General features: G+C 45.0%; 1 protein-coding gene across 3 annotated transcripts in view; it reads right to left on the minus strand.

The window, feature by feature from the left end:
- Positions 1-796: 796 nt before the first annotated feature.
- triqk (triple QxxK/R motif containing) overlaps positions 797-16,129 on the minus strand; it is a 48,273-nt gene continuing 32,940 nt past the window's right edge. For all 3 annotated transcript variants that reach the window (XM_041884162.1, XM_041884161.1, XM_041884163.1), the window contains exon 4: positions 797-2,064. In XM_041884162.1, the coding sequence (XP_041740096.1) occupies positions 1,957-2,064 (108 nt within the window). In that variant the 3' untranslated portion in view covers positions 797-1,956. The remainder of the gene's footprint in view (positions 2,065-16,129) is intronic.

The raw sequence follows: 16,129 nt of genomic DNA on the forward strand, positions 1-16,129 counted from the left end.
AACATGATTTTCAAATGACTACCTCATCTCTGAACTCCACACATACAGATAATTGTAAGGTCCTTCAGTCAAGCAGTGAATTTCAAACATTTGATTCAACCACAAAGACCAGGGAGGTTTTCCAATGCCTCGCAAAGAAGGGCACCTATTGGTAGATGGTTAAAAAGAAAAGAAGCAGACATTGAATATCCCTTTGAGCCTGGTGAAGTTATTAAATACACTTTGGATGGTGTATCAATACACCCAGTCACTACAAAGATACAGGCCAAAGGTACTTGAGGTGGAATTGTTTTAAGATGGTCATACCGTGGATCATTTAGCAATTCGATTTGGAATTTTAGGACCCCTTTCTACTATAGCACATAGAAACACATTGAATAACAGTCCAAAAATATATATCTTAAGGAATAAGTGTCTGTCCTATATCTAGAAAACAGAAGAAAGTTCAGGAAATATTTTCATCTGACAAACACCGCTGAAGCTCAGCCACCTTGCAGACAGAGGAGGATGTGGTGGATTGAGACGCAGCCACCTTCCAGACAGGAGGATGTGTTGGATTGAGACGCAGCCCATGCAAAAAAACAGATATCTCTAGATTAAAACTGACGGATTTTGATGGGTATTTATTTATTTATTCTGGTACTTAGATTGACGCACGGGTGCATCAATAGACTCTTAAGGACACTTTGTAACACAACAAAATGTGTAAAAAGTCAAAGGGGTATTAATACTTTCTGAAGGCACTTTACACTGGATGACTATACTATTCAGACGGTATTACAGTCAAACAAAGGGAGCAAAGAAACCAAATGTTTTTATTTTTTTTACCTTAAAAAAAGACAAAAATAATCAATGAAAAAGACAGTGCCAGTGTTTTCGAACAATCAAGGTAAGGTAATCTCCAAGACGGCTTAAAACTTCAATTGATTGATGCAGAATAATAATAATCTCCTACAAAAGGCTGATTGTCTTTAGTGTCACATAGAAGACAATATTCCGTGTCTCTCCTTCTGTTAGTGCCAGGTAGAGATTGTGAAGTCTCCTCTGGAATCAGGAAGACTCTTCAGATGGTGACCCAGAGGAGTAGGGTGAAGTTGTCCAGGGCAGATGTATGTAGAACATCCGTGTTGCGGAGAACACGGACGGAATCACGGGAATCCAGACATTAAAACGGAATTCCGACAACATTCCTAAATGTATTGAACTGAGTAGGAAATCAACTAAATGTATTGAACTCAGTGGAACATTCATTAAAGTGTCCAACATTATTATAAAGACATGAACAAAATGCACCAGTGATTCATTAATCCTTCAACTTCGTTTGTCTACCACTTTGTGTTCCCGTTAGCGATGATGCTAATGCAATGTCAACCGTCTTCCGGTAGATGGAAAAGCTTTCCCAAAAACCTTCTCAATTAAAATGTTAAATACAAAAGTAGCCTATGCCTACCTGGCAGAATGATATCATGGTTATTTGCATCAATCCAGTGGCTATTTGTTTTTCCAAACTCTGCCATCACATGAACGCTACAGTATCATCACTTACCAAACAACAGTCTCTTGCTGGTGTGCACTTGCATCCAAAATTATTTTTTATATATTTTTTTCCCAGACCTCAAAAGTGGTCTCCTGCTGTGGTTTAAGCATTGTTCTGGACTTAGAACCAAACTGAATTATATGAAAGTATGTGAGTGCGAAAGCAAAAAGAATGGAACCTGATGAAACAAAGAAATGGAGAAAACGGAATCAGGCAGAAAAAGATTAACAGTTTTGATAGGGCCCTAGTTGCCACTAGAGAGCTAGTCCTGGATCAAATTTGCATCCAGATATGTCAAGGGGGCAGGGAATGAGTCAATGAGCCATGTTGACAGAGTCTGAGAATAGACAATGAGCCATGCCATGTTGACAGAGCCTGACAATAGCCCAGCCCAGCGTGACCCCTGGTCCACTCCTCCTTCAGTCCAGGTCCAGGTCCAGGTCCAGCTCAGTGCTCAGGTTGAGGTAGAAGAAAGCGTAGACACAGAGCACCAACACCAGGATCGCTAAGACGACCAGGAAAACATCCTGCAATCACAGAAAGGGGAGGGACATGTAAATAGTTAAAAAAGGGTCAATCTACAATTAACATCCATTTTTGGACTTTTAAAATAATGATATACACCGAGTGTACTTTTCCATGACATAGAATGACCAGGTGAAAGCTATGATCCCGTATTGATGTCACTTGTTAAATCCATTTCAAATCAGTGTAGATGAAGGGGAGGAGACAGGTTAAAGAAGGATTTATAAGCCTTGAGACAATTGAGACATGGATTGTGTATGTGTGTCATTCAGAGGGTGACTGGGCAAGACAAAAGATTTAAGTGCCTTTGAACGGGGTATGGTAGTAGGTGCCAGGTGCACCTGAGGGCAAAAGGGGGGGTGGGGGTGCAACGCAATATTAGGAAGGTGTTCTTAATGTTTTGTACACTGTGTATATCCATTGATTGTTGAAGAATACAACCCATAGATCCCTCATGATGTCGTACCTATAGCTAAGGTATAAAGATCCCATGGACTTATCGAGAAGCGGGACGTCAAACACATTTGGAAAGAACATTTTGAAAAATCTATAAAAAGAAATAAACTCAAACCACAATCTGATTTAAGAAAAACTTCTAAATATTACAATCAATCAAAACCCACTTGACTTTCCAATTTCACTTGAGGAATTAGCACTTAAAAGGTAAAATCACTAAAAACAAAGACATCTTGGTTTTAACAGCCTCAAAAATTAGATGCTGAGGAACAGCACTGAGCTGAGGAACAGCACTGAGCTGAGGAACAGAACAGCACTGAGCTGAGGAACAGCACTGAGCTGAGGAACAGAACAGCACTGAGCTGAGGAACAGAACAGCACTGAGCTGAGGAACAGCACTGAGCTGAGGAACAGCACTGAGCTGCAGAACAGCACTGAGCTGCAGAACAGCACTGAGCTGAGGAACAGAACAGCACTGAGCTGAGGAACAGAACAGCACTGAGCTGAGGAACAGAACAGCACTGAGCTGAGGAACAGAACAGCACTGAGCTGAGGAACAGAACAGCACTGAGCTGAGGAACAGAACAGCACTGAGCTGAGGAACAGCACTGAGCTGAGGAACAGCACAGCACTGAGCTGAGGAACAGAACAGCACTGAGCTGAGGAACAGAACAGCACTGAGCTGAGGAACAGAACAGCACTGAGCTGAGGAACAGAACAGCACTGAGCTGAGGAACAGAACAGCACTGAGCTGAGGAACAGCACTGAGCTGCGGAACAGCACTGAGCTGCAGAACAGCACTGAGCTGAGGAACAGCACTGAGCTGCAGAACAGCACTGAGCTGAGGAACAGCACTGAGCTGAGGAACAGCACTGAGCTGAGGAACAGAACAGCACTGAGCTGCAGAACAGCACTGAGCTGAGGAACAGCACTGAGCTGCAGAACAGCACTGAGCTGAGGAACAGCACTGAGCTGAGGAACAGCACTGAGCTGAGGAACAGAACAGCACTGAGCTGCAGAACAGCACTGAGCTGCAGAACAGCACTGAGCTGCAAGGTACAGTGCTCAAGTTATTAAACCGCATATTGAGCTGGGGCTGTTGACCTCGAATCACAACTGTCCTATAGTGGTCATTATTAATACTGTATCAAACAGAAGCCAACATAGCCCATCTAGTGCCCATCATTAACATATTATTTGTGTCACACTGATTGAGATTAGAACGTTGTTACTTTTTCAATATTCACAAAACAATTTTTTGTAATTTCAATTAGGAGTTTAACTTTTTAAATTGTGCTGTTAATTGGATGGTAGATGGAGTTGAGTGGTTTCCTACTTCAAATGAATTTAAGTGCTCCTTCATTACCTTTCACACCGCATTACAACTCTCATCAGCCACAGCGCCACTAGGGTCCACTCTCCTCTTCCCTTTGTCTTAAGTCATTAACAAACTTTCTAATCAAAACTGAAGTGATTCAAGTGTTTTGTTCATCTGGGGCCATTGCTCTACTGTATGTAAGCTGCTGCTCTAGGTTAGTTGTTTGCAGTAGGCCTTTCATTCAAGTACGCTTTTTATTCAAGTAGGCCTTTCATTCAAGTATGCTTTTTATTCAAGTAGTCCTTTCATTCAAGTATGCTTTTTATTCAAGTAGGCCTTTCATTCAAGTACGCTTTTTATTCAAGTAGGCTTTTTATTCAAGTAGGCCTTTCATTCTAGGTTATTCATTAATTTACTAAAATGGTGAGACTACTTCAATATGCATAATGATACCACAACCTATAGTATGTATTTTTAGACGTATACAAAGCAAACTAAGGTCCTATCACAATAGAGGATGTGTGAATTTATTCTAAACATATTCACATATCTGCAATTGTAAAGGAAGGTTCAGGATGGCAGCTTAGTTATTTTCATACACACACACACACACACACACACACACACACACACACACACACACACACACACACACACACACACACACACACACACACACACACACACACACACACACACACACACACACACACACACACACACACACACACACACACACACACACACACACACACACACACACACACACACACACACACACACACACACACACACACACACACACACAGCTCCCTTCAATAGTGTATTGCTGATATTCATCTCTAGCTATAGCAGCACTACCATCTTTCAGAGACAGGGAGGAATGAGACAGGCCAAGGCTGATGATGAGCAGGTCAGAGACAGGGAGGAATGAGACAGGCAAAGGCTGATGATGAGCAGGTCAGAGACAGGGTGGAATGAGACAGGCCAAGGCTGGTGATTAGAAGGTCAGAGACAGGGAGGAATGAGACAGGCCAAGGCTGATGATGAGCAGGTCAGAGACAGGGAGGAATGAGACAGGCCAAGGCTGATGATGAGCAGGTCAGAGACAGGGAGGAATGAGACAGGCCAAGGCTGATGATGAGCAGGTCAGAGACAGGGAGGAATGAGACAGGCCAAGGCTGATGATGAGCAGGTCAGAGACAGGGAGGAATGAGACAGGCCAAGGCTGATGATGAGCAGGTCAGAGACAGGGAGGAATGAGACAGGCCAAGGCTGATGATGAGCAGGTCAGAGACAGGGAGGAATGAGACAGGCCAAGGCTGATGATTAGAAGGTCAGAGACAGGGAGGAATGAGACAGGCCAAGGCTGATGATTAGAAGGTCAGAGACAGGGAGGAATGAGACAGGCCAAGGCTGATGATTAGAAGGTCAGAGACAGGGAGGAATGAGACAGGCCAAGGCTGATGATGAGCAGGTCAGAGACAGGGAGGAATGAGACAGGCCAAGGCTGATGATTAGAAGGTCAGAGACAGGGAGGAATGAGACAGGCCAAGGCTGATGATTAGAAGGTCAGAAACAGGGAGGAATGAGACAGGCCAAGGCTGATGATGAGCAGGTCAGAGACAGGGAGGAATGAGACAGGCCAAGGCTGATGATTAGAAGGTCAGAGACCAAAAATAAAACAGAATAAAAAGAAAGAGTGAGAGACACATTGCATTTAAAAATTGGTTATTATGTTATTAGTTCACAGCGTAGGGTAGTAGTAGGTAGGTTATTAGTTCACACAGAGTGTAGTCAGTGCAATTCCACAGAGCGCAGAGCGAGAGAGGACCACAAATACAAATTCCATCTAGACACAGTTGCCCTAGAGCACACAAAAAACTATACACCCCCTGCTATAATGTGGATAAAGAGTTACCTGTCTAACAGAACACAGAGGGTGTTCTTTAATGGAAGCCTCTCCAACATAATCCAGGTAGAATCAGGAATTCCCCAGGGCAGCTGTCTAGGCCCCTTCATTTATTCAAGCTTTACTAACGACATGCCACTGGCTTTGAGTAAAGCCAGTGTCTATGTATGCGGATGACTCAACACTATACATGTCAGCTACCACAGCAACCGAAATAACTGCAACACTTAATAAAGAGTTGCATTTAGTTTCGGAATGGGTGGCAAGGAATAAGTTAGTCCTAAATATTTCCAAAACGAAAAGCATTGTATTTGGGATAAATCATTCACTAAACCCTAAACCTCAACTACATCTCGTAATGAATAATGTAAAAATTGAGCAAGTTGAGGAGACTAAACTGCTTGTAGTAACCCTGGATTGTAAACTGTCATGGTCAAAGCATCTTGATACAACAGTAGCTAAGATGGGGAGAAGTATGTCCATAATTAAGCGCTGCTCTGCCTTCTTAACACTACTATCAACGAGGCAGGTCCTACAGGCCCTAGTTTTGTCGCACCTGGACTACTGTTCAGTCGTGTGGTCAGGTGCCACAAAGAGGGACTTGGGAAAATTGCAGTTGGCTCAGAACAGGGCAGCACGGCTGGCCCTTAAAAGTACACTGAGAACTAACATTAATAATATGCATGTCAGTCTCTACTGGCTCAGAGTGGAAGAGAGATTGACTTCATCACTGCTTGTTTTTGTAAGAGGTGTTGACAAGCTGAATGCACTGAGGTGTCTGTTTAAACTACTATCACACAGCTCGGATACCCATGCATACCCCACAAGACATGCCACCAGAGGTCTCTTCACAGTCCCCAAGTCCAGAACAGACTATGGGAGGCGCACAGTACTACATAGAGCCATGACTACATGGAACTCTATTCCACATCAGGTAACTGATGCAAGCAGTAGAATCAGATTTTAAAAACAGTTAAAAATACACCTTATGGAACAACGGGGACTGTGAAGAGACACACACAAGGGTATAGACACATGCATACGCACACATTGTGATATTGTTGTATGGTGGTATTAAACATTTAGTATTGTAGATATGTAGTGGTGTAATAATGTTATAAATTATGATGTACTGTTTTATATTTTGTTTTATATGTAATGTAAGTGCTTTAATATGTTTGGACCCCAGGAAGAGTAGCTTATCTTGGAAGCAGCTAATGGGGATCCCTAATAAATACAAATAAACATCAGCACCACAGGTAACTTTTTCAAATTAAATCAAATCGTTATTTGTCACATGCGCCGAATACAACAGGTGTAGACCTTAGTGAAAAGCTTACTTACAAGCCCTTAACCAACAATGCAGTTAAGAAAGAATACCCCCCCCAAAAAATCACAAAATAATAATTGTATTTCGTATTAGTTTAAATTGTAACAAATAATTAAAGAGCAGCAGTAAAATAACAGTAGCGAGGCTTTATACAGGGGGTACCGGTACAGAGTCAATGTGCGGGGGCACCGGCTAGTCGAGGTAGTTGAGGTAATATGTACATGTGGGTATAGGTAAAGTGACTATGCATAAATAATAAAAAGAGTAGCAGCAGCATAAAAGAGGGGCGGGGGGGGGGGGCAATGCAAATAGTCTGGGTAGCCATTTGATTAGATCTTCAGGAGTCTTATGGCTTGGAGGTAGAAGCTGTTTAGAAGCCTCTTGGACCTAGACTTGGCGCTCCGGTACCGCCGTGCGGTAGCAGAGAGAACAGTCTATGACGAGGATGGCTGGAGTCTTTTTAGGGCCTTCCTCTGACACCGCCAGGTATAGAGGTCCTGGATGGCAGGAAGCTTGGCCCCAGTGATGTACTGGGCCGTATGCACTACCCTCTGTAGTGCCTTGCGGTCGGAGGCCGAGCAGTTGTCATACCAGGCAGTGATGCAAACAGTCAGGATGCTCTCGATGGTGCAGCTGTATAACTTTTTAAGATCGATGAAAGAGATGTAGAACCATTTGAAGATCTGAGGACCCTCTTCACGACTGTCTTGGTGTGCTTGGACCATGTTAGTTTGTTGATGATGTGGACAACAAGGAACTTGAAGCTCTCAATCTGCTCCACTACAGCCCTGTCAATGAGAATGGGGGCGTGCTCGGTCCTCTTCTTTTTCCTGTAGTCCACCATCATCTCCTTTGTCTTGATCACGTTGAGGGAGAGGTTGTTATCCTGGCACCACACGGCCAGGTATCTGACCTCCTCCCTATAGGCTGTCTCGTCGTTGTCGGTGATCAGGCCTACCACTGTTTTTTCATCGGCAAACTTAAATGATGGTCTTGGAGTCGTGCCTGGCCATGCAGTCATAGGTGAACAGGGAGTGCAGGAGGGGACTGAGCACACACCCCTGAGTGGCCCCCCATGTTGAGGATCAGCGTAGTCAATGAATAGCATTTTCACATAGGTGTTCCTCTTGTCCAGGTGGAAAAGGGCAGTGTGGAGTGCAATAGAGATTGCATCATCTGTGGATCTGTTGGGGCGGTATGCAAATTGGAGTGGGTCTAGGGTTTTTGGGATAATGGTGTTGATGTGAGCCATGACCAGCCTTTCAAAGCACTTCATGGTTACAGACGTGAGTGCTACGGGTCGGTAGTGATTTAGGCAGGTTACCTTAGTGTTCTTGGTCACAGGGACTATGGTGGTCTGCTTGAAACATGTTGGTATTACAGACTCAGACAGGGAGAGGTTGAAAATGTCAGTGAAGACACTTGCCAGTTGGTCAGCGCATGCTCGGAGTACACGTCCTGGTAATCCGTCTGTTGACCTGTTTAAAGGTCTTACTCACATCGGCAAAGGAGAGCGTGATCACACAGTCGTCCGGAACAGCTGATGCTCTCATGCATGTTACAGTGTTACTTGCCTTGAAGAGAGCATAGAATTCATTTAGCTCGTCTGGTAGGCTTGTGTCACTGGGCTGCTCGCGGCTGTGCTTCCCTTTGTAGTCTGTAAGTTTTCAAGCCCTACCACATCCGACGACCGTCAGAGCCGGTGTAGCATGATTCAATCTTAGTCCTGTATTGACGCTTTGCCATGAAAATGAACTTAATCCCCCAAAAACATTTCCACTGCATTTTAGCCCTGCCACAAAAGCACCAGCTGCCATCATGTTAGTGATTCTCTCGTTAACACAGGTGAGAGTGTTGACGAGGACAAGGCTGGAGATCACTCTGTCATGCTGATTGAGTTAGAATAACAGACTGGAAGCTTTAAAAGGAGGGTGGTGCTTGAAATCATTCTTCCTCTGTTAACCATGGTTACCTGCAAGGAAACATGTGCCGTCATCATTGCTTTGCACAAAAAGGGCTTCACAGGCAAGGATATTGCTGCTAGTAAGATTGCACCTAAATCAACCATTCATTCATCGGATCATCAAGAACTTCAAGGAGAGAGGTTCAATTGTTGTGAAGAAGGCGTCGGAGCGCCCAAGAAAGTCCAGCAAGCGCCTTGACCGTCTCCTAAAGTTGATTCAGCTGTGGGATCGGGGCACCACCAGTGCAGAGCTTGCTCAGGAATGGCAGCAGGCAATGTGAGTGCATCTGCACGCACAGTGAGGCGAAGACTTTTGGAGGATGGCCTGGTGTCAAGAAGGGCAGCAAAGAAGCCACTTCTCCCCAGGAAAAACATCAGGGACAGACTGATATTCTACAAAGGGTACAGGGATTGGATTGGACTGCTGAGGACTGAGGTAAAGTCATTTTCTCTGATGAATCCCCTTTCTGATTGTTTGGGGCATCCAGAAAACACCTTGTCCGGAGAAGACAAGGTGAGCGCTACCATCAGTCCTGTGTCATGCCAACAGTAAAGCATCCTGAGACCATTCATGTGTGGGGTTGCTTCTCAGCCAAGGGAGTGGGCTCACTCACAATTTTGCCTAAGAACACAGCCATGAATAAAGAATGGTACCAACACATCCTCCGAGAGCAACTTCTCCCAACCATCCAAGAACAGTTTGGTGACGACCAATGCCTTTTCCAGCATGATGGAGAACTTGCCATAAGGCAAAAGTGATAACTAAGTGGCTCGGGGAACAAAACCTCAACATTTTGGGTCCATGGCCAGGAAACTCCCCAGACCTTAATCCCATTGAGAACTTGTGGTCGATCCTCAAGAGGCGGGTGGACAAACAAAACCCCACAAATTCTGACAAACTCCAAGCATTGATTATGCAAGAATGGGCTGTGAATGTGGCCCAGAAGTTAATTGACAGCATGCCAGGGCGGATTGCAGAGGTCTTGAAAAACAAGGGTCAACACTGCAAATATTGACTCTCTGCATAAACGTAATGTAATTGTCAATAAAAGCCTTTGACACTTATGAATGCTTGTAATTATACTTCAGTATTACCATAGTAACATCTGACAAAAATATATCATAACACTGAAGCAGCGAACTTTGTGAAGACCAATACTTGTGTCATTCTCAAAACGTTTGACCACGACTGTAGTTCGACCACAATACCTAAATGACAGAGTAAAAAGAAGCCTGTACAGAAAAAATATTGCAAAACATGTATACTGTTTGCAAAAAGGCACTAGTAAAACTGCAAAAAAATGTCCTGAATACAAAGTAATACATTTGCAAAAGTTTCTAAAAAACTGTTTTTGCTTTGTCATTATGGGGTAGTGTGTGTAGATTAATTAATTAAGTTTTGAATAAAATAAAAAAATTCCATTTTAGAATAAGGCTGTAACGTAACAAAATGTGGAAAAAGTAAAGTTGTCTGAATACTTTCTGAATACACTGTATGCATCCTGTTTGAAAAAAGGCACTAGTAACTGCAATAATGTGCCAAAGAAATTACCTTTATGTTTGGGGCAAATCCAACAACACATCACGAGGGTACCACTCTTCCTATTTTCAAGCATGGTGGCGGCTGCATCATGTTATGGGTATTTCTTGTCATCGGCAAGGGAGTTTTTTTAGGATAAAACAAATGGAATAGAGCTAAGCACAGGCAAAATCCTAGAGGAAAACCTGGTTCAGTCTGCTTTCCAACAGACATTGGGAGACAAATTCACCTTTCAGCAGGACAATAACCTAAAACAACAAATATACACTGGAGTTGCTTACCAAGATGACATTGAATGTTTCTGAATTACAGTTTTGACTTAAATGGCTTGAACTGAAAATGGTTGTCTAGTAATGATCAACAACCAACTTGACAGAGCTTGAATAATTTTTGTTTGAAGAATAATGTGAAAATATTGTACAATCAAGGTGTGCAAAGCTCTTAGAGAAAGACTCACAGCTTAAATTATTCTTCAAATGTATTGAGTGAATACTTACGTAAAATAGATATTTCTGTATTTAATTTAAACATTCAAACATTTTCTAAAAACATATTCGCACTTTGTCATTATGGGGTATGGTGTGTAGATGGGTGAGAAAAATCAATTTAATCCATTTTGAATTCAGGCTGAAACAACAAAATGTGGAATAAGTCAAGGGGTATGAATACTTTCTGAAGGCTTTGTGGTCACTTTATGACATGGGAGGTAGAGAGAGAGATTCACCTCTTCCTTCACTGTGAGAAAAACTAAAAGACCAGAGAACACTATTTTGAGAAATTCAAGTCAATGATACCAAAATGTTAGAGACTTGGAAGATGATGACAAATGAATAACACCGTTAGGAGAGGGACAAACAGGAAATGTTTTATCACGTCATAGCATGAGGGACAAATATGTTTCATCATGTCATAGCGTGAAGGAGAGTGAGTGACCATTAGATAAACACACTATTCTTTGGATGTAAATCATTACGTTACTTCTTACATTTTAGTCATTTAGCAGACGCTCTTATCCAGAGCGACTTAGTTAGCGAGTGCATACATTTTTTCATACTGGCCCCCCGTGGGAAACGAACCCACAACCCTGGCGTTGCAAGCGCCATGCTCTACCAACTGAGCTACACGGGGCCTTGACTTTTTGTATATGTTGAACACAAACACTTAAAATTGCCTCCACAGTTAGAACGACTCTGGAGGGAATCTTACAGACTCCTGACCAATCAGGAGGGAATCTTACAGACTCCTGACCAATCAGGAGGGAATCTTACAGACTCCTGACCAATCAGGAGGGAATCTTACAGACTCCTGACCAATCAGGAGGGAATCTTACAGGCTCTTGACCAATCAGGAGGGAATCTTACAGACTCCTGACCAATCAGGAGGGAATCTTACAGACTCCTGACCAATCAGGAGGGAATCTTACAGACTCCTGACCAATCAGGAGGGAATCTTACAGACTCCTGACCAATCAGGAGGGAATCTTACAGACTCCTGACCAATCAGGAGGGAATCTTACAGACTCCTGACCAATCAGGAGGGAATCTTACAGACTCCTGAACAATCTGGAGGGAATCTTACAGGAGGGAATCTTACAGACTCCTGAACAATCAGGAGGGAATCTTACAGACTCCTGACCAATCAGGAGGGAATCTTACAGGAGGGAATCTTACAGACTCCTGAACAATCAGGAGGGAATCTTACAGACTCCTGACCAATCAGGAGGGAATCTTACAGACTCCTGACCAATCAGGAGGGAATCTTACAGACTCCTGACCAATCAGGAGGGAATCTTACAGACTCCTGACCAATCAGGAGGGAATCTTACAGACTCCTGACCAATCAGGAGGGAATCTTACAGACTCCTGACCAATCAGGAGGGAATCTTACAGACTCCTGAACAATCAGGAGGGAATCTTACAGACTCCTGACCAATCAGGAGGGAATCTTACAGACTCCTGAACAATCTGGAGGGAATCTTACAGACTCCTGACCAATCAGGAGGGAATCTTACAGACTCCTGACCAATCAGGAGGGAATCTTACAGACTCCTGAACAATCTGGAGGGAATCTTACAGGAGGGAATCTTACAGACTCCTGACCAATCAGGAGGGAATCTTACAGACTCCTGACCAATCAGGAGGGAATCTTACAGACTCCTGACCAATCAGGAGGAAATTCTACAGACTCCTGACCAATCAGGAGGGAATCTTACAGACTCCTGACCAATCAGGAGGGAATCTTACAGGCTCCTGACCAATCAGGAGGGAATCTTACAGACTCCTGACCAATCAGGAGGGAATCTTACAGACTCCTGACCAATCAGGAGGGAATCTTACAGACTCCTGACCAATCAGGAGGGAATCTTACAGACTCCTGACCAATCAGGAGGAATCTTACAGACTCCTGACCAATCAGGAGGAATCTTACAGACTCCTGACCAATCAGGAGGGAATCTACAGACTCCTGACCAATCAGGAGGGAATCTTACAGACTCCTGACCAATCAGGAGGGAATCTTACAGACTCCTGACCAATCAGGAGGGAATCTTACAGACTCCTGACCAATCAGGAGGGAATCTTACAGACTCCTGACCAATCAGGAGGGAATCTTACAGACTCCTGACCAATCAGGAGGGAATCTTACAGACTCCCTGACCAATCAGGAGGGAATCTTTACAGACTCCTGACCAATCAGGAGGGAATCTACAGGCTCCTGACCAATCAGGAGGGAATCTTACAGACTCCTGACCAATCAGGAGGGAATCTTACAGACTCCTGACCAATCAGGAGGGAATCTTACAGACTCCTGAACAATCAGGAGGGAATCTTACAGACTCCTGACCAATCAGGAGGGAATCTTACAGGCTCCTGACCAATCAGGAGGGAATCTTACAGACTCCTGACCAATCAGGAGGGAATCTTACAGACTCCTGACCAATCAGGAGGGAATCTTACAGACTCCTGAACAATTGTGCAATTTTGTGTATTTATTTGGTCTGATCTTAACTTTTTTTTGTACATAAATGTTTCCGCCATCGTTTCCTAAAAGAGCTTTCTGGACATCAGATCACTCACCTCAATTTAGATGAGGATTTCTACTTCAATGAGTCGGTGGCGAAGGACATGGCTCATCCTGGGCCAGGCCCAAATCTCTGACACTCGAAAAAGGAAGAGGCGGCGTTATAGAGATAGCCGTTGGAAAGTGGATAAACCAGCCCTATTCTATTGGTGAACGTGAAATCACACTCTGTTCGAGACTATCCTATCAAATGGGATCTGAAGAACGGTCATATCCTGTTTCTCAGAGTTGTGGCTGAACAAATATGTTTTTTCTTTATGTAGCGGACATGGTTGCTCATGGTGATGAGGTATCCCTGCCTGCAAACTTCAAAACCAGTGGAGACCCTGGTTCATATCCCGCGTGTTACATTGGCACCGTCGGGCGGGCTCTCGTTGGTGAGGAGGTGAAAGGAGGGTGAATGTAGCGGACATGAGTCGGGGGTCACATGATGAGGTCACATTCCCTGCCAGCGAACTTCAAAACCAATGTCTGTTTTTTTTCAGACAACAGGAAATTTCCTCTTGGTTTAATAGTCTAAGATGTTGGTTGCCCTCGTGGTTCATATCCCGCGTGTTACATAGATGTCGGCATGACAACGGCTGCGTCGGGTAAACTCAAGGGGGGTGGTGCGCGATCTCTAATATTCAAAAAAGTGTCAATGTCACTTTTTGGACGACCTGACCAAATTCAATAGGAATGTGAGTTATAGATATGTCATTCGCATTGAAAGAAAGTAAGAAGCGGTAGATCTGTTCTATGTGTGCTATTTCTATGCTTCCCGTTCTTAAGTTTAGTTTTTGCGTCTTTTACTTTAGGTTTATTTAACCTTTATTTAACTAGGCAAGTCAGTTAAGAACAAATTCTTATTTACAATGACGGCCTACAGCGGCCAAACCCCGACGACACTGGGCCAATTGTGCGCTGTCCTATGGGACTCCCAATCACGGCCGGTTGTGATACAGCCTGGAATCGAACCAGGGGGTCTGTAGTGACGCCTCAAGCACTGAGAAGTACACCAGCTTCAAAAAAGCTGGAAATACTATATTTTTGGTTATGGAAAATATATTTAACTGCGGTTTAGATGGTACAATACTAGCTTATTTTGTCAAACTGAAATTATGCAAACTATTAGAGTTTTATCAACCAGGAAACGGCAGAGTGATTTCTGCATAGTGCAACTTTAAGGAAGTCTCGACGTTCTGCTCGCCAGAGTACCTCGTGATAAGCTGTAGACCAAACTATTGACCAAGAGAGTTTCTATATTTTTCGGAGCTGTCTATTTACCACCACAAACCAATGCTGGCACTAAGACCACACTCAACCAGCTGTATAGGGCCATAAGCAAACAAGGAAATGCTCACCCTGAGGTGGCGCTCCTAGTGGCCGATGATTTTAATGCAACAAAATAGGAAAAACGCGAAGGGGGATGAATACTTTTGCAAGGCACTGTACATGTTTCAAGCAGACCACCATAGTCCCTGTGCCTAAGAATGCCAAGGTAACCTGTCTAAATGACTATCGCCCCATAGCACTCACATACAGTACATTGCTTTGGCAACAGTGGCAACCAGCCATTAATTCCAATAAAGCATTTACTGAAGATAGCGAGAGACCACAGCAGGTGGCTCGGTTCCCGCTCCTTGGCTCCCCGAACAACATCGCAGCTCCACCACCTGGTCACTGCACTAAGAGAGAGAGACAGCAGGTCTCACACACTGCCAAGATCCACCAGCTCCATGGAGCAGCTCGCCCTGCCTGCCACTCCCGGGCCCCAGGACAGACTGCCTGCCACTCCCGGGCCCCAGGACAGACTGCCTGCCACTCCCGGGCCCCAGGACAGACTGCCTGCCACTCCCGGGCCCCAGGACAGACTGCCTGCCACTCCCGGGCTCCAGGACAGACTGCCTGCCACTCCCGGGCTCCAGGACAGACTGCCTGCCACTCCCGGGCTCCAGGACAGACTGCCTGCCACTCCCGGGCTCCAGGACAGACTGCCTGCCACTCCCGGGCTCCAGGACAGACTGCCTGCCACTCCCGGGCTCCAGGACAGACTGCCTGCCACTCCCGGGCTCCAGGACAGACTGCCTGCCACTCCCGGGCTCCAGGACAGACTGCCTGCCACTCCCGGGCTCCAGGACAGACTGCCTGCCACTCCCGGGCTCCAGGACAGACTGCCTGCCACTCCCGGGCTCCAGGACAGACTGCCTGCCACTCCCGGGCTCCAGGACAGACTGCCTGCCACTCCCGGGCTCCAGGACAGACTGCCTGCCACTCCCGGGCTCCAGGACAGACTGCCTGCCACTCCCGGGCTCCAGGACAGACTGCCTGCCACTCCCGGGCTCCAGGACAGACTGCCTGCCACTCCCGGGCTCCAGGACAGACTGCCTGCCACTCCCGGGCTCCAGGACAGACTGCCTGCCCGCCTGACCAGCTTGAGCCCTGGGAGACACCAGCTGCAGCTGACACCAGAACACGGGAAGGGGAGGGG

This window comes from Coregonus clupeaformis, unplaced genomic scaffold (assembly GCF_020615455.1).
Source record: "Coregonus clupeaformis isolate EN_2021a unplaced genomic scaffold, ASM2061545v1 scaf0631, whole genome shotgun sequence".
Classification (NCBI taxonomy): Eukaryota; Metazoa; Chordata; class Actinopteri; order Salmoniformes; family Salmonidae; genus Coregonus; species Coregonus clupeaformis.